The sequence below is a fragment of the Anabrus simplex genome, chromosome 9, assembly GCF_040414725.1.
Source record: "Anabrus simplex isolate iqAnaSimp1 chromosome 9, ASM4041472v1, whole genome shotgun sequence".
Taxonomy (NCBI): Eukaryota; Metazoa; Arthropoda; class Insecta; order Orthoptera; family Tettigoniidae; genus Anabrus; species Anabrus simplex.
In genome coordinates this window covers 127,402,921-127,427,787 of record NC_090273.1, presented here as the reverse complement: position 1 = coordinate 127,427,787, position 24,867 = coordinate 127,402,921, and the positions used below count along the sequence as shown (strand labels likewise).

The following is a 24,867-nucleotide window of genomic DNA, read 5'->3' as shown; positions in this document are numbered from 1 at the left end:
TATTAATGTAATGTTAATAATAATAATAATAATAATAATAATAATAATAACAATAACAATAATAATATGCCGAGCGAGAAGGCCGTGGATTTAGGGGCGCGCAGCTCTGAGCTTGCAGTCGGGGGATAGTGGGTTCGAACCTCACTGTCCCCAGCCCTGAAGATTGTTTACCGTGGGTTCCCAATGTTACACCAAGCAAATGCTGGGGCTATATCTTAATTAAGGCCACGGCCGCCACTTCCCCATCCCATAACATCTATCTGAGTCGGTGCGATGAAAACCATCTTGATAAAAAAGCAACATGTAAATAACAGTGTCGCATATAGTATGTTTAAAAATTTCAGTTATATGCCAGAATCTACCAGACTAATAAATTAGTTGCCTTTAAGGCAAAAACAAATATTTACTGGATATCTATTTTACTGATAAATTATGAACTTGGGTTGAAATGGTTTTAGTGCTAGCAATTGCATTGTAGACTGTCATTATTATTCAAAGCACTACTTCCTTAGAATTAATATTATTATGGAATTGTGAATTTAATATTTATATACTGCTCCTCAATGTCAGCTTCTAGCTCGTCAAGGTCCTAATTTAAATTAAATTAAAATTAATCTTTCAACTTTCGGGAAAGGGATTACCGCAGTTTATGACCGGTCATTTGCCTGCATGTCGATTATAATAATGGGTCGCGAATACTCTATTCTCAAATATCTGTGTTAACAGTATCAGTGACCAATTTTATCTGGGAAGTATAAACAGCTTTTTGTTTATTAACATTGGAGATTAAGGCAGTTTGTATCCAGTTTTCAACACTGAACAGTATAGTAAATAGTGTCTCATTGTAAGTTCGCATTGCAGTGCTTAGAAGAAAATTATCGGCAAACAGTGGTAACTGAGGAAAAAGGATCGGAAGAGAATAGTCGGGAAAGCTGAAAGAAAGACAGACAGTAGATCTAGCTAGTATTATTATTATTATTATTATTATTATTATTATTATTATTATTATTATTATTATTATTATTGTTGTTGTTGTTCCGAGGTATCTGTGGAACAGCAGGGGTGAAAGAAGGTGCGGGCTGGAATGGGTCTAACTACAAGTCCGAAAGATGAATTAAAAATTTAAATAAAGGTTATATTTTCAATAGACAACAAGATTTAACAAAATCAGGTACAATTATAACTTTACAAACGAAAGCACAAGTTAAGGGGTCCTTACAAATCCTGGACTTCGAGCCCCAATTTCACAATCCTTGAGCTCTCAGCTCACAACCACAAAAAACCAAAGGGCAGAAAACCCCTAATTCCATGGAGCACTTGCTCCCACCTAGTAATGTCAAGCCTCCTAGAGGCACCTTTCAAAATACCAGAAAGAGCTGACCCGCTCTCAATCTTTCAAGCCTATTAAAGGCAATACCAGACTTTACAATTAACTGCCATCAAGGCAGAACTTACAAATATAAACAGGGGTATCTCGTACCCAATCTACTGGGCCTTCGCAGGAAGGAAAACAAAACGGGTTAAGTTAATGGCCCAAAATACAAAGATGAATGGAGGCGAGTACTTGCACTCCTATATGAAAGCTTGTTAAAACCTAAGTGGCGCTAGGCCGATTCAACAGGGGCTATTCCCACACTAGGGAATGTGACTCGTATAAGAAAATTTTAATACATTAGGAAAGAGAAGAAAATCGGTTATGAAAACGTAGTCACCTCAAATCGAAATGAAGGGGAGCTCGAGAGGGTAAAGAACTCTCTATCCCCGATTTACAATTAAAGTAACATGAAAATTTTACATCGAAATGGTATAGGTTACATCAAAGACGGTTTCGAACCTTCCCCGAGGATTAAACTGCTGAGCTAGTAAGAAAATAAAGATGTTAAACGGCCATTACCTTTTGAAGGGCTGCTGACTGATGAAAGAGGCGCTTCCCGCCTCCTGCTATTCTTCCATACACTAAGCTAGATGTTGTACGAGTGGCGGAGAGCCAGGAAAATCAGCAGTTTTTATACTCTCGGGGAAGATTCAAGACCTTACTTGAATGATTAAGACACACCCACAGTCGTTTATTGGGTAGCTTACAGTTACACATCGACATTGGTAAAGAAAGACGCCATTGGCTGAAAATTAATGACAGAAATTTACGATTGGCTAATTTCAAAACTGGCTGAAAGAAAGATTAATATTGCCAACCCACAAATGAAAGAACAACATTTAGTAAAGAACAAACTTATGAATACAAAATATCTTCAAGAAAAGTTCCTTCACTTCTCGCCAGGGTGCATGATCATAGTTTTTGGTAGAGACATCTGTGAGAGAATGTCCACACTTCTTGATAATTAGAAAACAAAAAACAATTCGAAATTAACACGGTGACATCTTCAGATAAACGGTTGAATTAATTCAGTTTCAAAGTTCTGAGTTTCAACTGTAGACGAGAAATTTAAGGCGGTAAATTCAAATGTGCGGCGTACAGGTGTACCAACCGGTACAATTATTATTATTATTATTATTATTATTATTATTATTATTATTATTACGGAGATTCCGTGAAGCTCAGAGGTGTAAGAAGGTGAGGGGCGTGAATGGGTGGACAAAGAAAGGATCAAATCTTAATTTAAAACTCTAAAATTAGAAATTTTATTTCTTTCATTTTTTATTTTCTGAATTTAAGGCTTGATAATAACAACACCAAATAAGAATTGTATAGACCAGATGAGCTCGTCAGCTCTTGCAACAATAATTATTGATTTCAGGTGCACAATAATTTACAGAGTGAGCTTGAAGCTCCAAATTTACAAAATGTTCAGAAGAACACCACTGCTCCATTCAATCTCTAGGAGACTGCTCGCCAAATCTTATTACAAATAAGCCTCTCCAAGGCACAATCTAAATTTTACACTAAATCATTACACAACATATTTACTATCTTGCCCGCTCGACAGTGTAAGTTACACTTAAATGGAAATAGTTAACCTTTAACACAAGCAATAAGTGCCCATTCTACATGGCCTTAGTGAAAGAAAAAAAAAAAAGATTTAATACATCGGCCAAAAAACAAAATGTTATGAGGCGAACACTTGCACTCATTTGAAATACACTTAACAGTCCTATATGGGCTCATGGCCCGAGACCACAGAGGTGACTAGATGGAGAGAAAGAATTAAATACCAGAAAGAAGCGATAAATTTTAAAGTTTACAAAATCATAGTCACTCCAATGCCAAGTTGAATGGGAATTACAAGAGGGTTCGAATAAAGTCCTGAGACTCGTTTTAAAATTTTCACTGAAAACTTGATAGCTTTATATTACGGAAGAATTTTCAAACCTTCCCCTCAAGACAGCTTTCTGAGACTATCACATGATTAAAAGATCTCTGCCATTACCGTGAGCTGGTGGGCCTTCCGATGATAGACGAGGCTTTCCCTCTGCTCCCGTTACGTACATACTCTAAACCCCTTGACTGGAGCGATAGAAAAGACAACATGGCCCAAAAGATCCCAGCTTTTATAGCGGAGAAGAAGGTTTCAGAACTCTCTGGACCGAAGCCCTGTACACACCCTCGATTGTGATTGGCTAATTTAATAAATATCCAAATTTTGTGATTGGTTCATAAATTTGATGAAGAAGGAATAGATAGAGTGCTAGTAACTTTAGAACACAAAAACAATCTATAAACGCTCAAGTTTAGCAAACTGATAGATGCAAAATTCCCTTGAATTGTCCATCCTCTCACCAGAGGGGACACACAAGTCGACAGTAGACACATCTGAAGATAAAGTTCGAAACTTCTTCAGCTAGACTGTTCACTGGTTCTATTACAGATGGCCTTCTAAAAGGCGCTCAGTTTGAATTTACTTAGTGGTTGTACCTCCTGTACAATTATTATTAATATTATTATTATTATTATTACAAAGGGCAGTAGGAAAGTTTTGCAATACGCAAAAACGGTTGGCTGGAAGCCCTTTATATGGTGAGGGATGAAAAGAGGGGTGGAAACAGGTCTAGAAGACAGCACGGCGCGACCTTCACACCAGTTGTTACCAAGCAGTGAGATTGAAAGCAAGTTAAGATGTCAGTGTGGTCTAAAGGTGAATATCGCGCAATTATCCGCTACAATTTTGTTCGTGGATTAACTGCAGACCAGTGCCTGGAGGAAATGAGTCCTGTGCTGGGGAAAGACTGTCCACATCGGACACAATTTTCCGCTGGTACAAAGACTTCCAGGGGGGAGATTTTGGGGTTGAATACGATTCTCGTTCTGGGCGACCGTCTGAATCAGTGACTGAAGAAAATATTGAAGCTGTGAGGAAAATGTTGCAGCAAGAGAGGTGGTTGACATATCGGCAGGTATAAGAGACCCTCCACATCCCTGCACCAGCTATTCATTCAATTCTACACGACCATCCCCATGTTAGAAAGGTTTGCTCCCTTTGGGTGCCCCATTCACTTTCAGAGGAACAAAGGGCACATCGAGTGAAATGGTGCCGAAAAATGCTAAAACAGTTGAAAATGGGACTTCGCGTAACGTCAATAGCATCGTTACAGGTGACGAAACTTGTCTTTATTATTACGATGTCCCAACAAAATCCCATAACAAGGTGGCTGTTTGAAGATGAGGGTACTCCTGTGACTGTGCGAAAGTCAAGGTCAGTGAAGAAAAGGATGATTGCAGTATTCTTCACAAAACGGGGCATCCTGACTCGGGTTGTGCCAAAAACACAAAGGACAGTTACTGCGAAGTGGTGCAGTGAGACTTGTCTGCCTCAGGTTATCCAGGCTCTCAAGCAGCTCCGTCCAAGGTCACGGCTCAACACTTGGCTCTCGCATCACGACAATGCTCCATACATCGTGCTAATGTAACAATGGATTTTCTTGCCATATCAGGGTTGACTGTGGTTGATCACCCTCCATACAGTCCTGATCTTGCCCCATGTGACTTCGCACTCTTCCCAGAAGTGAAGATGAAGCTGAAAGGGCGGCGTTTTGCATCCGACGAGGAGCTTCTGGCAGTATAGGATCAAGAGTGTGAAAATGTAAGAGAAGAAAAGTGGCAACGTTGGTTCAGTGACTGATTTCGACGTATGGAGAAGTGTATTGAGTGTGGTGGAAATTATTTTGAAAAAGTCTAAATCGTTCACTCACATTGCAAAATTTTCCCAGTGCCCTTTGTATTATTATTTTCCACATCCGTAGCGTAACGTTTAGTGCTATTAGCTGCTGTCCACGGAGGCCCGGGTTCAATTCCCGGTCTTGCCAGAAATTTAAGAATGAGAGTAGTGCTGGTATATGGTTGAAATGGTACATGCAGCTCACCTTCATTGGGGGTGTGTCTGTAAAGAGCTCCACCACCTCGCGATGAGGACACGAGTTTACCTTTATTGAGTGAATTTGCCGTGCAGCTCGCATCACGCAGCTAGGAGCTTGCATTCGGGAGATGGTGGATTAGAATTCCATCGTTCGCAGCCCTGACGGTGTTCTTCCAAGGTCTCCCATTTTCACACAAGGCAAATGCTGGAGCTGTACCTATATTTAGGCCACGATCGTTACTTTCGTTATCCTAACTCTTTCTCGTCCTTATATCGCCCAAGTTATTACTTTTATTTATTTCCTCAGATATTTAGTGGAAATTGGAAAGAATTTCAGAAATATTACGGAAGGTCAACATGATAATTATGCAATATTACAGCAATACAAAGGCTAAGCCAGAAAGTAATTCCAACATGTGTATAAACTAAAACTGAACATTAAAGGGGTTTTAAATAAAAATAGCTTCCTCGTAAAGCATTTGTGTACCTGGAAAGAGAGGAAATTCTGTCATCAAAATAAAATTAATACACAACAGCTTAGACCATCTAAGCATTTAAAAATAACACAGAAGAGAATTGTACGTTCCGCTTCAGATCCTTGAGAAGATACTGTTCGAAAATATCTATTCAGACTTCGAATAATTAAAATGTAACCGAATACTTATTTCGCTAACAGAATTTACTGTGTTATCACAGCAGGGTATCCTAATGAACACGATCCGCGCTAATTGAATGCTCATGTTACAATCAGGATTATCTGGTTTACAGTGACCGAGACTTGTTATCGCCAGTTGAAATCAAGAACATACTCATCTCCCCTCACTGCTACCCATAAAAAGGACACAGAGGGACATGGCTAATGAAATTGGGAACCGGCATTGAATCATTTAAATTATTATTATTATTCTCGTATCAGAAACATACATGTTGTACACAGTTATAATTACTATATTACATTTGCCCAAAACTTGGCCACTTGCAATGCATTTTTTGATGCTTGATATAGTTCATCTTCTGTGCAGGAGGCTGGACATAGACGACACTGGAGCATATGTTGGACGGTCTGGTCTTCTCCGCAGTCACATTGGATTTTTCCTTGATCTATGTAGCCCCATCTTGCCAAATTAACCTTGGATCTGCCAACTCCAGATCTCAGTCTATTCAGGGACTTCCAGGTCATCGTAGCCAGGAGGTAGAGTTTCAGAAAATCTTATCCAGCCAGGAGGAAGGTAGGATGTAGCCCTCCATAATTGCAACCTGGCTTTTTCAGTAGTGGTTCTAAGTTCCTTTGAAGTTCTGAGAAAACTCCTCCTTGACTTTAAACGTTGCAGATGCGATTCATGCCCATATAGAGGATGGGTCCTTTCCTGTTCCACTGTCTTTCTTTCCTTGTTCGCAGCTATTTCTCTTCGAACAGAAGGAGGTGCTATTCCTGCAAGGTGGTAGAGCCATTCAACTGGAGTGGATTTCAAACAACCTGTTATAATTCTGCAAGTTTCATTGAGAGCTATACCCACCTGTTTGGCATATGTTGAATTATACCAGACAGGACACGCATACTCTTCAGCAGAATAGCATAGTGCCACTGCAGAAGTTCGGATGGTTTCAGGTTGGCTACCCCACTGTGATCCGGCCAGTTTCCGTAAAAGATTGTTCCTGGTGGAGACTTTCGATTTGCAGTTCATGCAGTGCTTCTTGAAAGTAAGAGAATTGTAATTCATGATGTAATTCACTATGGCGATATGTTAAATTGAATACAATCAGTAATTTTCTATTTATAATAATAATAATAATTCAAATACCTTGGAGAAATCATCACGAAGCAAACATAGGAAGGATCTCTAAACTACAAAGAGCATACAGACTCACTTGGAACAGATATAATTTTTTTAAACATATCCCGAAGTGAAAAATAAAGGCATTACGAAACTGTAATCAAACCTTAAGCACTATATGCATCTGATACACTGACCACAGGTGGAAGATTATTGATTAAAGATGTAGAAAATAAGAAAGAAAATTCTTAAGAAAATTTGTAGACCAGTCTGTACAGGGAGAATTTGGATGATAAGAAAATCTCATGACCTATACCAACACTCAAAGAAAATGTCAGACATATTTAGCAAAAGACGTTTGAAATTTTATGGACATATTTTCAGAATGAGTAATCAGAGACTGAACAAAAGAATTCTGAACCTTGTGCTATCAATGAAAGTAAAACACAACTGGCTGCTCAAAGATGGAAAGATATTCAAGAAATAGGCATCACAGATTACAATGTATTAGACAGATCTAACTTCAGAAGATCATTCGACAGCCACCGCTTTACGCACTATCCAAGAACTACCACCAACAAAACCTGTTCAGAAGATAGCAAGAAAAGCTACAGCGAGAGGATGAAGAGATTTAGGGAGAAGAAAGAAGCAACGATATCAGCGCTCCTTAGTCGGGTGATTATTGTTTTAAGAGGAAGAACAACTTGGTAAACATCCTCTATAACACTAATCAGTAGGAAAATTGAACAGGTCTGACACTTCGAAAAATGAAGGTATCGGCAAAAGAAAGAAAAGGACTACGAAGAGCGTGAACATGAAAGACTCCCTGGGCCTCAAAAATCTAGTACCTTCAGGGTCGGAAAATAACAAGAACTGACCAAGGGAGGTCAGACAGGAAAGGTAAGAGTGAGGAACCCGACACAAATAAGTGGAAGCAACGCCAGACTCAGCCACTAGAACCGTGGTCGCCAAGTTGTGAGGCCCTGGTCCCCCTTTTAGTATCCTCCTCTCACGACAGACTGGGGATACCGTTGGCGTTATTCTGTCATCCTCACCGACAGGGGATGTAAGAATAAGTACTAAAATGTGATGCAAATGTGTGTTACGTAGCTTACATTAAAGCATCTTTATTATTTTAGTCATTATAAATGCCTATTTTAATTATTGTACTGCTTATTTCCTAAATGGTAAGTGCTTATCTACCTGCTTAATTTAGCAAAAGTAAGCAGGATATGAAAAGCCACTTAATTCTACAAGCTTATCTTCTCACTTCCCACTAGCCATGTACCTCTATTCTTACCATTAACATCATCTATAACATGTTATTAAACACTGTTACAGTTTCTACGGCCTCACCACTATTTAATAGTACTTCGTCTTACATGTCGATGCGTATACAGAATATCCAAATAAAATGTATACATTATTTATATGACTACAACACTAACAATTATTATAAAACAGAAAAGTTTCAAAAATTAAAATAATGTGAAAAAGTGTAGAAACCATTCAATTATCGAAAGTGTTCAAATTGTTGGCCATTGTGGTCCCAGCACAGCTGATAACGCTGACTGCTTGAATCCAAAACGTTCCTAATTATTTAAATTGGTATTTCGGCACATTCACTTTCAACGGCTACTCTCAACTCATTCATTATAGCTGGTTTTGTGGTGTAAACATTGTGTTTAACATACCCCAACAGAAAAGAATCCATGGGGGTCAAATCCGGTGAGCGTGGAAGGTACTCGATATTTCCTCTTCGTCCTACCCATCTGTTAGGCAGGTGGCCGTCAAGATAGGCCCTTACATCCCGATGGTAGTGGGGAGGTGCTCCATCCTGCTGGAAATACCATTCTTCATTCCTGAACATCTCTTGGATCCGTGGCATAGTGTATTCTTGCAGAAAGTTGAGGTAATTTTGCACCATTAACAGTATCATCAAAAAAGAAAGGTCCAGTTAAGCCAAATGCTAACAAACCACACCACACTGTAATTCCAGGTAAATTCACATGGTGTTCCACTGTCACATGAGGATTGTTAGCTGCCCAGGTGCAGTTGTGACGATTAATGGAATCATTTTACTTGAAAGTAACCTCATCACTCCAAACAATCTTGCATGGGAATTAATTGTCCTCTGTAGATTTTGCTGGATACCACTCACAAAATTCAATTCTCCCGTCATAATCATCTTCAGTAAGAGCGTGGACTAATGTAGGAATAAAACTTCTTCATTGGGCACGCTTCAAAATGCGATGGACGCTCGATTTTGGAACCCCTGTCTGACGAGCCGCTTGCCGAACAGATTTTCTAAGTGATTGCTGAAATCGCGCCATGACTTCTCTTTCTCTTGTGGGGCTGGTGGATGGTCGTGGTCTTCCGGTCTTATGGACATCCTTAACAGTTCCTTCTTCCTCAAACTTATCTTGCAAACGAGTAATTGTGAGTCTCGTTGGTGCATCGCGTTGAAACAACCGTCTTTGCACTCCACCTATGTTCTCAATCTTTCAGAAGCGCTTTATAATGAATTTTCTTTCCTCAAAGTTTAGTCTGTGTACCATCCATTGTGTTAAGCAGCCACAACTGAAAAAAGACAAAAAGCGTGTTTGTTATTGAAATGTCAAAGAGGGTATACATTTTATTGGGATACTCTGTAGGTCTTCTTCCATTTTATTTTATTTTAAGTTTTTAAATGAAATAATTGATAAGAAATATAAAATAATATTCTTAAAACTTAGTTTTGCATCTCAAATTTTTAACTCCTTTCTTCCTTCTCCGTTCATGCTTTTCCATATTACTTCGCCTATATTCGTATTTATTTAATTATTTAGCGTGTGGCTCTAGGACTACGTATACAAGGTGTAACAATAATGCACGGATTAACTTTCAGGACAGATTCCTCACACGTACAAGAAGAAAATATTTTATATAAACATGTTGCGAAAACGCTTTATTTTCATGTTACACTCTTTTTATTAATATCAATCGTTTATTGAAAAATAAAGTAAAAAGGTTCACGCGAATGAGCATTAACATTTTACTGTATTCTCTTTCTCTTGTTGGGCTGGTGGATGGTCGTGGTCTTCCGAAATAAATCTTATGAACATCCTTAACATTTCATTCTTCCTCAAACTTATCTTGCAAACGGTTGTGAGTCTCGTTGGTACATCGCGTTGAAACCTTTTCTTTTGTGGCACGTCGTTAACTGATACTTGGTGCATCTCTGATAACATAGTACACATACACATGTGTCACTCGAGCTGTGGAATATTCTGGTTGAACATGGTGGAAACCATGAATGGTGAGTCTCGTTGTTGTATGCCTTTGATCTTGATTCTCGTTCGTCCACGTTCTGTCCATCGTGGCGTCAGTAATATAAAAGTATTGATTGATCTCTTCTTGTTTTCTACAACACTACGTAGTACATTAATCATGGGAAACACACAGGAACAGAACGAAGCAGTATACCACATGAAATTCTTTCTTACAGGAACGTCCGTCGTATCCTGACCGCTTCCTTTTCTAACACATTCTGCTAGATTACCTCAACCAAGATATCCGAAATGTTTGATTCGTCTAATCTTTCCATACCGAGTGATCATCCATTCTGGTTCATCACTGAAGTTTTTCATATATTTTATTTCCTGAATTTGAAGTCTCCATTCCTATTTTCCTGGCTATTTCTGTCAGCCTATTGATCTTATTGATCGCTGAATCAATGTCATTAGCAAAAAAGACGAAGTCATCCGCAAATTATTATTTCTTCCTTCTTCGTTTCTGCCCTCTATGGATCACGTTTGACGATCTTTGCCAGTATCTTTTCATTCTTTCTCCCACTTCCTTCTTCTGTATAGGATCTCCCTTTCGCATTAGTGTTTCCCCAGTCTCCTGGAAACCATCGAACTTTTCTCGATTTCTCTCTATGATGTAATCTTCCGCAATCCCCATCTTCGTCAAGTCCAACCTCACTTTTCGAAACTATTTCAGTTCTGGTTTCCTCTTCCTGAAGAATTCAAAGATTCTCTTCGTTAGTCTGTTCCCGGTACTGGCCATCCTCAACAAGCGCCCACAGAACTGTAAACTCCTCTTCCTCTTCAATTCAACCACGCCTTCATTTCTTTGATACAATTCTTTATTACATTTGAGTCTCCTCGTTCCATTTTTATATTAGACCAAAAATTTTTCTTTCTCTTTTACGAATATCTTCAAGCTCACATTTTCCAATCATACACACTATTATAATTATTATAATTATTATTATTATTATTATTATTATTATTACTATTATTATATGTCAGATTAATCTCGGGTCCAATTTTAGTGCAATTTCCTGTCGTATAAAATAAGCAAGTGGTGTACTGTAGTGACCTCCTTTTGAGCAGCGGCGCACAAATACATATGGATAAGTCAGTTTGGTCACAGATGTGTTTATAATATAGCAGCACATTTACAAGTTGTTACCCTGTTGCAAACTTGTACACTAACACCACGTTCTGATCAAAACACAAGTTACCCAGGCTGTAACATGCATTAATATATATATTTACATGTATTTACAGGCTACCAAGCCATTGAATTATCAGTCTGGAAACGATGTATTAAAAATGTTTACTAAAAACAGCTTTGTCCAATCCGTCCGGGCGGTCTACTGGACCGACTTGCTTCACTTTTTCCTTATTCTCTCCGCAATTACCCGCCGGTGAGTCATCGGACATGGACAGGTCTACAAGTCCAGTCAACTTCGAGTAATCCTAAAATCAAATCACTACATGACCACTCCAATAATTGCAGGAGAAGGCTTACTCCAGCCCGCAATACATTCAGTACTTAGTGGGTTGCTAAACCGTTAACACTTTCTTTAATATTCTGATTTATATTTTCATCCTTAGTAATGTGATTGCATGCAGCCATGTTTGATTACTACCTGTCAAGCCAGAGGTAATACACTTCCTCTGATCGTGGAAGATTACTATTCTCTGCTAGATACTCTTTGAATCTCTGACATTTCCCAGCTTCGAAATTTATTTATTTATCGTATGGCATATAAATATATACAGAAACAAGAAAGCAAGTACATTATATTTTAATGTCCAAAGATGCTATCCATTCTAGAGCCTCTGTATTGGCCTCTAGAAAATTAAACCAATCTCCAGGGTAGGCTCTTCTGCTACACTCCTTTACAATGTGTTCAATGGTTTCAAAAGGAGCACCACAGTCACACTCGGGGGATTGTATCTTACCCCATTTATACAGGGGCGCAGCACAGACACCATGACCACATCGAATCCTATTAAGGATGGTCCAAGTTCTTCTTGGGAGATCAGACCTAGAATTAGGTGGGAAGAAAGGCCAGAGATGTTCACCTGTTTTTTGAGATCCAATCTTCCTTCCATTGGGCATAGGGGTTGAAATTGTCTTCTGTGTGCTTCTGAGCAAACTTAACTGGTGGATGTCTAGATTTCAACCGGTTCCTCTGAAGGTCAGGAATATTGGAGTGGATGGGCAAGTCACGGTTCTCATTTATCTTGGAGTATTATCTCAAAAGTGCTTGTCCTCTACGGAATGAAGTAGGCATGATGTCGCTCAAGACACGAAGCCAGTGGGTAGGAGTTGATCTTAATACACCTGAAATAATCCTCATTGTGTTGTTGAGTTGAGTGTCCACAAGTTTCACATGGCAGCTGTTGATCCACACAGGAGAACAATATTCTGCCGCAGAGAAAACTAAACCAAGGGCAGAACATCTCAAGGTAGTTGCAGAAGCACCCCAGGTTGTACCACACAACTTCTGCAGAATGTTGTTACGGCTCCTAATCTTTGATGCTGTATTTACTAGATGTTGCCTGAAGGAGAGTGTCCGATCTAATGTTATACCTAAGTACTTTGGGTAATTATTGTGTCTGAGGACCTTACCGTTAAAAGATACTTGGAGAGTACAGTTTGCCATTTTGTTATTTAGATGAAAACAGGATACCTCAATTTTGCTGGTGTTTGGTTGGAGTCTCCATTTCCGAAAATAATCACTTCGAAATAATTATGCTGAACTGATGGTAGAACATTCCTAATAACTTAACTTGTTGCTAGGAGGAAACAGTCGACGTACGCACAGACGGGAATGCTTCTGTATGACAATTAATAAAGCGCAGGGAAAAACTGTTGAAAAATTGGGTGTCTACTTACCGGAACCAGCATTCAGTCACAGCCAATTGTATGCTGCACTATCTCGGGAAAGATCGTTTGAAAATATTTAGGTCCAGATAAGCCGGAATGGTCGGAGCACAGTGAATATTGCATGGAAAGGAGTGTTATAAACTACATTAGGAATGAATCGATTATTTACTACCTGCAAAAATGTTCACAGAATTATTGAAAAGGACAGTGGAAACAATATGACTACGACAGGCATATCAAGATGAATTATCTAACCTATCTATAACTAATGCTGTAGAGAAGCACGGGTCCGCTAGTCCTTAATCAGTTCCCATTTTGGTCAACCTAATGCACACTAATGTATCAAAGGAAGATAGTGTTCTGTATTTGGCAGATTGTTCTCGATACTTTGTAGTGCCAATTACTACTATTTGCCGGACCATTAATGACAATGGCCGGCCCCGTGGTGTAGTGGGAGCATACATGCCTCTTACCCGGAGGCCCCGGGTTCGATTCCCGGCCAGGTTAAGTATTTTACCTGGACCTGAGGGCTGATTCGAGGTCCAATCAGCCTACGTGATTGGAATTGAGGACCTATCTGACGGTGAGATAGCGGCCCCGGTCTAGAAAGCCAAGAATAACGGCCGAGAGGATTCGTCGTCCCGACCACACCTCGTAATCTGCAGGCCTTTGGACTAAGCAGCGGTCGCTTGGTAGACCAAGGTCTTTCAAGGGCTCACAATACGTGGAAGGTATTCAAGCAAATTGAGAGCTGTGAATCAAGAAATTGTATATCGCCAAGGTGTCATTCTCTTACAGGACAACACAAAGCCACACGTGGTTCAAGATCCGAGACATAATTATCCGCTGTGGTTCACAAAAATACATCGGAATATTGCGCTGGCATTGCCCCTTCCGATCACCATCTGTCACATTCCCTACACACTTGTGTTTGAGGACAACAGTTTTGAAGCCTCCGCGGACTGACAGGTGCACTTGGTAAATTGTTATGCTGACGTTCATCGGATTTCTACTACAGTGAAATCCGTGGTCTTTCAGACTTTTGAAGGAAAGTCTCGGAAATTTATGAGTGCTATTCTTGACTTGCCATATACGTTTCACTTCATGTTATACATTTCCCTTTTTTAGGATCAAACTCTGACAGAATACCGTTAGTTACGTTATGTTTTAACACACTGTGTTAATGGTTGCTCTCTATGTTCATAGGAGAGCAGCCAAGATGGACCATCTGCAGATCCTGGACTCGCTGCTGAAGAACGATTATGATCGTCGAGCAACTCCCACCAATCACTTGAGTAAGTACATAAAATATTCAGTATAATTTTCGTATTATAATATCTTTACTCGTTTTTATTTCACAAAAAATTAAGTTTATGATCTTAAAAATATCTTCTTCCATTTTAACTAACAGTCCAACCATAAAATTAATGACCACTGGCGATATTTCGACAGATGTTGTTGTACCTAAATATATAATTTGCTTTTCATATCTTTGGTCATACTTCGGTTATAATTAGGGCGGCGGTTTCTTCCATTCCTTTACTTGTAGAAAAATGAAAATGAAAATTTCCGGCGAATTGTGGTTCTAATATGGCTGTACTTTGTTTCATTTTACAATTTTTTACATATTCTTAGTAATATTACATATTTTTACATATGATACGAAGAATGTAACATTGTTGTACATATCTAGGTCGTTATTTACAAAGTTGTGTCAATTCGTTTAACTTTCAGACTATACAATACAATGGCAAATTTAATCTCATATCGAATATATTTGAATTCCTACAGTTGGCTCTAAAATTCCTATAAAATTCGGATTTCTAACCCTTTGTTTATAAAACACAGTAGGTGCCTCAGCTACATACAACAGCACTTATCCTTTTTCAGAATCTGGGATGGCTTGGTGCCTTACATTGGTCAGAATTTCTAACAAACTCCTTGAAGTCTTGAAACAAAATCTAGGTTATTCAAGCTTTTTATCCGTTTGCAAGATAATTAGTGGGGAACAAGAAGAGTCTCCGGAAGACATTTCATCCAGCTAGTTCTATCTTTTAAAATATGTGTGATGACTTTCTGTGATGCTGAACGGTCCTTCTCAGCCTACAAGAGAATTTTATCGGATTAGCGCCAAAATTCACAATAGAAAACATGGAGAAGTACTTGGTGACACATTGCGCATCACGATAAAAAAAAGGTGTCTTACTATTTCTGTTACTTAATAGGGGTTTAAAGATAGATTCTATATTAAGTTTCTTTAGTAACATTTTTTTTTGTTTCATTTCCTGGTCATGAGGGCAACAGATAATTAGCTACAAGAATTCATTGTGTCATCATCATCATGATCATCTGTTTACCCTCCAGGTTCGGTTTTACCCTCGGACTCAGCGAGGGATCCCACCTCTACCGCCTCAAGGGCAGTGTCCTGGAGCTTCAGACTCTTGGTCGGGGGATACAACTGGGGAGAATGACCAGTACCTCGCCCAGGTGGCCTCACCTGCTATGCTGAACAGGGGCCTTGCGGGGGATGGGGAAGATTGGAAGGGATAGACAAGGAAGAGGGAAGGAAGCGGCCGTGGCCTTAAGTTAGGTACCATCCCGGCATTTGCCTGGAGTAGAAGTGGGAAACCACGGAAAACCACTTCCAGGATGGCTGAGGTGGGAATCGAACCCACCTCTACTCAGTTGACCTGCCGAGGCTGAGTGGACCCCGTTCCAGCCCTCGTACCACTTTTCAAATTTCGTGGCAGAGCCGGGAATCGAACCCGGACCTCCGGGGGTGGCAGCTAATCACGCTAACCACTACACCACAGAGGCGGATTCATTGTGTAATAAATATAATCCAGGATTTGCAATGCGTAAGGTTAATTTTAAATATTTGAAGTATTTTGATTATGTCTTTAATTTATTTAATACTCTGAAAATTAGAAAACAGTACACTGTACAAACTATCTAAGTGAACAAGTATGACTTTGCCCTAAAATATGGAGGTATTTAAGCGGGACTTACACTTTTGAACATAGAAATATGCGGTGTATTAAACTTTCTATCCCTCAGCACTGGAAATGAATACTAAGAAGAAACTTAGTAAGACAAACACATTATTCCTTAATGATATGCTTACATATTCAGAAACAATAAACACCTACGCCATTATATATAATTAATTATTCAAATGGCGGCGTATCACGGCCACTGTTTCGCCATTTCCATGATAATTTCCAAACACGTCCGCCTCTGTGCTGTAGTGGTTAGCGTGATTAGCTGCCACCCCCGGAGGCCCGGGTTCGATTCCCGGCTCTACCACGAAATTTGAAAAGTGGTACGAGGGCTGGAACGGGGTCCACTCAGCCTCGGGAGGTCAACTGAGTAGAGGTGGGTTCGATTCCCACCTCAGCCATCCTGGAAGTGGTTTTCCGTGGTTTCCCACTTCTCCTCCAGGCGAATGCCGGGATGGTACCTAACTTAAGGCCACGGCCGCTTCCTTCCCTCTTCCTTGCCTATCCCATCCAATCTTTCCATCCCTCCACTAGGCCCCTGTTCAGCATAGCATGTGAGGCCGCCTGGGCGAGGTACTGGTCATACTCCCCAGTTGTATCCCCCGACCAAGAGTCTGAAGCTCCAGGACACTGCCCTTGAGGCGGTAGAGGTGGGATCCCTCGTTAAGTCCGAGGGAAAAACCGAACCTGGAGGGTAAACAGATGATGATGATGATTTCCAAACACATGAATATTTTTCTATCATTCTTTTTTTGTTATGATTATTAATATTATAGCTTCAACATGTACTACAAATAGTGAATTCCATCAAGTATAAATATTTCTTCATGAAATTATTTTCAAATAGTCTATTTTTTTATTTAAAAATACTTTTTTAACTTAACCAATGAAGATAGATCAATATTTCTAGTATAGCTTCTTATTCTCTATGAAATATACATGCGTGCAAAATTTCATTTTAATGTCTTAAAACCTTTTTGAGTTATCAGGGAAACGGTTCCGGAAAACAAAAGTAACGGGAAGTGTGCAACAAACCTGCTAATAAAGGGCTTGCTTGGGTGACAGGGCTTCACGCTTTTGGTCATAACTCCGAAAGTATTGGATATATTAACAAAAATTCTGCAGCGTTATAAAGAGAAGCCAACGGTCGTAGCCGTGTTGAAACACCGGATCCCGTGAGATCTCCGAAGTTAAGCAACAATGGGCGTGGTCAGGAGTTGGATGGGTTGCCACGCGCTGTTGGTGGGGGGTAAGGGAATGGAGGAGCGGAAAGGAACTGGCCACCCTACCGCACGTAAACTCCGGCTCAGGAACACCTCTGCGGAGATACGGACCTGCCTTCGGGCAGAATAACCCTTACCCTTATAAAGAGAAAAGTTAAATTTCAAATGAAAAATTAAATTGGAAAATTGCATTTTCGGTCTGTCAAATGTGTTGGTCCCCTTTAAAACATATCATAAGCATAACTCATAATGAAGGGAATATACGGACATTTTTGTAAATTTAGTGCAGTATTACATATTTATGTCCGCCTCTGTGGTGTAGTGGTTAGCGTGATTAGCTGCCACCCCCGGAGGCCCGGGTCTGCCACGAAATTTGAAAAGTGGTACGAGGGCTGGAACGGGGTCCACTCAGCCTCGGGAGGTCAACTGAGTAGAGGTGGATTCGATTCCCACCTCGGCCATCCTCGAAGTCGTTTTCCGTGGTTTCCCACTTCTCCTCCAGGCGAATGCCGGGATGGTACCTAACTTAAGGCCACGGCCGCTTCCTTCCCTCTTCCTTGCCTATCCCTTCCAATCTTCCCATCCCACCACAAGGCCCCTGTTAAGCATAGCAGGTGAGGCTGCCTGGGCGAGGTACTGGTCATACTCCCCAGTTGTATCCCCCGACCAAGAGTCTGAAGCTCCAGGACACTGCCCTTGAGGTGGTAGAGGTGGGATCCCTCGCTCAGTCCGAGGGAAAAACCGAACCTGGAGGGTAAACAGATGATGATGATGATGATTACATATTTTATTACTATTACGTAGTTAATTACATATTTCACTCATATTTACTACATTTTTATGTACATATTTCGTACTTTTATATTACGTAAAAATCCTGGTCCTTGTCATAATATTGAGAAAAGATCATGAATTTGAAATGCGCTCTTTTATGATGGGGCGCGGTACAGTTTATGTGAGAAAAATAAATAAATACCGAATAACTGAGTTTTATTGTTGCCTCGTCATAGGAAAGAACACATTCTGCAGTAAAAAGTACATCCTTTACGATACTTCACTTCACCGTCATCAGTATTTATCACCACGTGAACCCACTGCAGAACAACTAAATCCACAACCACATCAAAAGAAGTTATATTCTGTTTTTGATGGCCTCCTTACGATATTTCACATCGCTGCTCATCCAAGGACCCGGTCAATAAAGCCAAGAAATATTACTGAGGAAGTTAGAATTTTCCGTATAAATTCAGAACTCACTGGGACAAATAAAAACAGACCTTATATGACGTGCTACCACGCCGGAGTCCAGAGCTACACTTTATTGTTAGCCGTAATAATTTCGTGTAGCTATTTCTAGCCGAGTGCAGCCCTTGTAAGGCAGACCCTCCGATGAGGGTGGGCGGCATCTGCCATGTGTATGTAACTGCGTCTTATTGTGGTAGAGGATAGTGTGGTGTGTGAGTTGCAGGGATGTTGGGAACAACACAAACACCCAGCCCCCGGGCCACTGGAATTAACCAATGAAGGTTAAAATCCCCGAGCCGACCGGGAATCGAACCCGGTACCCTCTGAACCGAAGGCCAGTACGCTGACCATTCAGCCAACGAGTCGGACATTGTTAGCCATGCAGCACGGCGATAATAATACCTTTAGATGTCGGCGCTAATTTATCAACTGATGATGTCAAACCGAGGTGAAACACTAATTGCTCGGTAAATTGTTCCTTCCTCTTTATAGTGAGGTACTGAACACTATCGTCGCACATTTTGACACAAAATTAGAATGTCTTATGGCTGGGGGTCATCTGAAATTAGCATCCGTTGATGGATGGCCATGACCGAGAGACCTATTTATGATCATTGAATTTTTTCTTTCTTTCTTTCTTTCTTAATGCGTTTACCGTCACGGGCTGATTTCCCCTCTGACCCAGCGAGGGCGCATGAAGGGCAGCGTCCTGGAGCGTGAGAATTTTGGTCGGGGATACAACTAAGCAAGAGGACAAGTACCTTGCCCAGGCGCCCTCACCCACTATGCTATGCGGGGAGTTGGGGAGACCGGAAGTAATAGACAAAGAAGAGGGAAGGAAACGACACTGTGGCCTTGGGTTAGGTACTATCCCGACATTTGCCTGCGGGAGAAGTAGAAAACCACGGAAATCCACTTCGAGGATTGCTGAGGTGGGAATCAAACTTCCCTCTACTCAGTTGACCTCTCGAGGCTGAATGGACCCTGTTCCAGCCTTCGTACCACTTTTCAAATTTTGTGGCAGAGCCGGGATTCGAACCCGAGCCTCAGAGGGGTGGCAGCTAATCACACTAACCACTACACCACAAAGGCGGACTCATCGGATTTCGCAAAGTGAAAAGTGGTACATTTTTAATTATTTCCCAGAAATTATTTTAATTTTAAAACTTTCATATTTTCAAACGCTAGACAGCTAAAGTACGGTTTGGAAACTACAGACGTATTCCACGTAAAAAAATAATACAGTAAAAAACACACCAACAATAAACATATTAAGTAAGCAAAGAATTACAGCCACGAACTCTGCTGACGTCCTTTCAAGTGGATGAGGCAAGTATAACTAACACTGCATGACTCGAAGCCAGTGCCATCTGATGGAGTATAGCGCATTAGCTGTAGTCTCGAGGAGGAAGTAAGAGGGCAGATGTGGGCTGGTCCCACCGTCAGCTGGCCTGGCAATGATTGTCCGTGCTTTTCCATTCTCCTTGCTAAGGCAAATGCCAGGACAGTTCCTCTTATAGGTCATGTCCTGTCCTCTCACCCTGCTCCGCATCTCAAATCACCAGAACACATATCCTGGCCAGGGAGAGGGCGTCACCCTCTAGGAGCCCCACCGCACCCTATCATCTTTTAGCAGATGTGTTCCTGTGCAAGTGATTTGGAGCTAGCAATGAATGAGAGACATGAATATACCCATCGATGTCGTATTATTTAAGGATTTTCCGTCGAACTTTAGCCCATTTTCAGATTTTTGTGCAAAACTACAATATAGACAGAGGATGTACATAACGTTTTAACTCCCTAGGTCGTCTGAAAGTCGGTAAATGATTTCGTACAGACCCACAGCTGGACATATATATGTGTATATATACTGTGCATGAAGATATAGAGAAATTTAAAAAAAAATTACAAATATTATTGTAATGCTAATGTATACACGTATATTACTGAATCAAATCTATTCTGCGTATTAGAGAGTGAAATGCATTTATTTCTTCTTCCCCCATTTGGAGACTGCCAAAAAGACAAAGATTACATAAAAAGTCAATTGCCAACTACAAAGGTCGTGTAATAAATTGTCTATAAATTATTAGTATACCATATTATACCTATTACTCATTAAAAATCGCATCAGTCAAATGAGGGGTGTAGAAGCAAAACTCACATTCTCCATTTTTTTCAATATTGAGTTCTGTGTGAAGACACTCTACCTTAATGGGCATCATTTCGAATAAAAAACTTGTAGCGAAAGTAACATTTTACTTGTATAAAATCATTCTGAAATTCAAGGTTAGTTGCAAAACTCATATTATCCACTACCCAGCACGAAGCAAAAGTCACACTCTCCGGTTACACCAATCATGTTGCTATTATACACTTGTTTCCGAGTGCATTGTGGGTATCCCATGTTTACATTAAGTTACAGGTTATGTCATATTGTTAGGTGAAGGCTTTAGCAGTACACCAGTTATTGAATTAAGACAAATAGTTCCCCAAAATAAGGGTTATAAATGGAAGAAAGTGTAAAACGTTCTCCAGAGGACAGAGGTCGGAAGAGGTGTAGAGATCAATCTAACTGGAAAAGAAACAAGGCTAAACGAATGAGATGAAGAGAAGGTTTCACTATTCCAACTTTTCGTATTTACATGTTTTGAATTTGTTTTCTTCCATATATTCTTCAAATAGGTTACCTACCAAAGTTTCCAGAATGCAGTCACAGTCAGGGGGGCCTTCTTATGTCGTACAATTGGAGTTCAAGATCATCGCAGGTTTCATGAGAGATTCTATTTTCATCAAGACAAAGTTTCCCAAATTATGCATTACTGTTTAATAAACTGTGTTTTTATTATTATTCTCCTTCAAGTGTCCGGTTTTCTTTTATTTATTTCCCTCTGTTCACTGTTTGAATCCTGTTTCTTAGCTTCGTATAGCCTACTAAACATAAGAATGTTTGTACCAAAACTTACATTATCCATAGCCTTGTGATGCATAACTCACATTATCCAAAAACGTGGAGCAAAACTCACATTCTCCAAACTTAAAATGTAATTTGCTGCCTTCACGTTCACATTCCACAAGAAAAGATGCTGTCCGTCATTTATTATCACATTCAAGATATAAAAAGAAACGTATATAGCAAGATTCATCCAGGTGTGCACATTTGAGAGTTTTTTCAGCTTTACCGTAAATCATGAAAAGTGGACAATGTGAGTTTTGCTTCTACACCCCTCAAATAATTTGAAACCCAGGACAAAGCTAGAGCTAGGAGTATAAAATATTTCTTACTATTGTTAACGAAACTTTCAGGGTTCGTAATCCAATATGCTTAATAAATCGGTTATCCAAATTCAATTTCTTTCAAAAGTTGTGAAATACGTGAGTAATATTGCATATTCCTCCTATCATCAACCCTAATACCTGTATGGAGTCCATGTGATATTTCTCAGCGTAATATGAAATTGTACGTTTAAACTAATACAAATGCAAATTCAGCGTTTGGAAAAAACGTCCACGGTCATGATTCAAATACCGGTATTTTTGTTTATTTTTGTTATGCTATTATTGTAATTAACTGTAAATATCTTAATTATTCATTAATTACTTAATTTATTATTTTATATTACAGTATTTAAATTCAACAGGTTTAGCAGTAGAAACGCAATATTCATGTCTTGTTTAAATATACACCACATTCCTTTAATATTGTGCTGTCCATAGACTGGTTTGATGCAGCCCTCCATGCCTGTGCTAACCTTTTCATTTCTACGTAACTATTGCATCCTACATCTGCTCTAATCTGCTTGTCATATTCATACCTTGGTCTACCCCTACCGTTCTTACCCCCTACACGTCCTTCAAAAACCAACTGAACATGTCCTGGGTGTCTTAAGATGTGTCCTATCATTCTATCTCTTCTTCTCGTCAAATTTAGCCAAATCGATCTCCTCTCACCAATTTGATTCAGTATCTCTTCATTCGTGATTCGATCTATACATCTCACCTTCAGCATTCTTCTGTAAGACCACATTTCAAAAGCTTCTATTCTCTTTCTTTCTGAGCTAGTTATCGTCCATGTTTCACTTCCATACAATGCCACGCTCCACACGAAAGTCTTCAGAAACATCTTTCTAATTCCGATATCAATGTTTGAAGTGAGCAAATTTCTTTTCTTAAGAAAGCTCTTCCTTGCTTGTGCTAGTCTGCATTTTATGTCCGCCTTACTTCTACCATCGTTAGTTATTTTACTACCCAAGTAACAATATTCATCTACTTTCTTTTTTTTTTTTTTTTTTTTTTTGCTATTTGTTTTACGTCGCACCGACACAGATATGTCTTATGGCGACGATGGGACTGGAAAGGCCTAGGAATGGGAAGGAAGCGTCCGTGGCCTTAGTTAAAGTACAGCCCCAGCATTTGCCTGGTGTGAAAATGGGAAACCACGGAAAACCATCTTCAGGGCTGCCGACAGTGGGGTTCGAACCCACTATCTCCCGAATACTGGATACTGGCCGCACTTAAGCGACTGCAGCTATCGAGCTCGGTCATCTACTTTCTTTAAGACTTCATTTCCTAATCTAATATTTCCTACATCACCTGCCTTCGTTCGACTTCATTCCATTACCTTTTGTTATGGACTTATTTATTTTCATCTTATACTCCTTGCCCAAGACTTCGTCCGTAAAATTCAGCAACTTCTCGAGATCTTCTGCAGTCTCAGATAAAATAACAATATCATCGGCAAATCGCAAGGTTTTGATTTCCTCTCCTTGGACTGTGATTCACTTTCCTTTCCAAATTTCTCTTTGATTTCCTTTACTGCCTGTTTTATGTAAACATTGAAAAGGAGGGGGATCAACTTACTTACCAAATATTTAAATATGTACAGTCGTTCAAAACAGAATAAACGCATGGTATTGTATAAATTCCTCGCAGAAACACTTCTCACATAAACAATTGAGCCTATAGATATATTTTGGATATACAAAGGAGGTGAATTAAATTTTGATAATATTTAAGGTTTTTTTATATTTTTACAATTTACTTTACTCCACACCGACATAGTTAGATCATATGGCGACGATGCGATAGGAAAGGGCTAGGAATGAGGAGGAAGCGGCCGTAGTCTTAATTGACCACTTGCCTGGTGTTAAAATGGAAAACAACAGAAAAGCATATTCAGGTCTGCCGACAGTGAGGTTCGAACTCACTATCTCCCGAATGCAAGCTGACAGATCCGTGACTCTAACCGCACAGCCAACTCGCTCGTTAATAGTAATTAAGTATGATAAAATATTAAAAACGAGGAACATACAATGCCATGCGTTCATTCCCTTTTTGAGCGACTATGCATGTATAGTCGTAAACAAGTTGCTGAAAAATAAGGCATTTACCTGGTTATCTGTAAGAGAAGGCCACCTGGCCTTATTATTGCCAGGATAAATAAATCATTAATCAATCTGTTAGTCGATCAAAAATGCTGCAATGAGAGCTACTATACGTTCATGGCATTAATTCAAAAGAGGCTTTTGGTCTCTTCCTGGCGAATTGATTACCAGCCTGACTATAGGTGCTTCTACAGCCCATTGAAACTGACTGCAGGAGAACTTGGACGGTCTAATTGACGACCGAGTATGTCCCATATATTTTCAACAGGTGATCTGTCTGGTGAAACGAGCAGGCTACGAAGAAGCCGTATCTGTTGTGTTTTCTGCGGATGATGTTAGGCCTATACTGTATGGAGTAATAAGTAAGTTATAGGATTGTGAGCGACTGCCTGAAAAAATTACAAAGTTGTGAGATGGACACCAGACGATGACAGTAAAATGAAATGAAATGGCGTATGGCTTTTAGTGCCGGGAGTGACTGAAGACGTGTTTGGCTAGCCAGGTGCAGGTGATTGATGTGACTCCCGTAGGCGACCTGCGCGCCGTGATGAGGATGAAATGATGATCGGGACGACACATACACCCAGCCCCCGTGCCAGCGAAATTAACCAATGATTGTTATTAACCAATGATTGTTAAAATTCCCGACCCTCCCGGGAATCGAATCCGGGACCCCTCTGACCGAAGGCCAGCGTGCTACCCATTCAGGCATGGAGCCGGACAATGACAGTAAACGTGGTGAAAAGGCAGTTGGTATGTTTCTC

At 40.0% G+C, this 24,867-nt stretch overlaps 1 protein-coding gene across 1 annotated transcript in view; it reads left to right on the top strand.

The window, feature by feature from the left end:
* The first annotated feature begins 14,435 nt into the window (after positions 1-14,435).
* The window catches only part of LOC136880903 (glycine receptor subunit alpha-3-like), a 347,710-nt gene continuing 337,278 nt past the window's right edge, over positions 14,436-24,867 (top strand). Inside the window, exon 1 of the mRNA XM_067153433.2 lies at positions 14,436-14,547. Coding sequence (XP_067009534.1) covers positions 14,436-14,547 — 112 coding nt within the window. The remainder of the gene's footprint in view (positions 14,548-24,867) is intronic.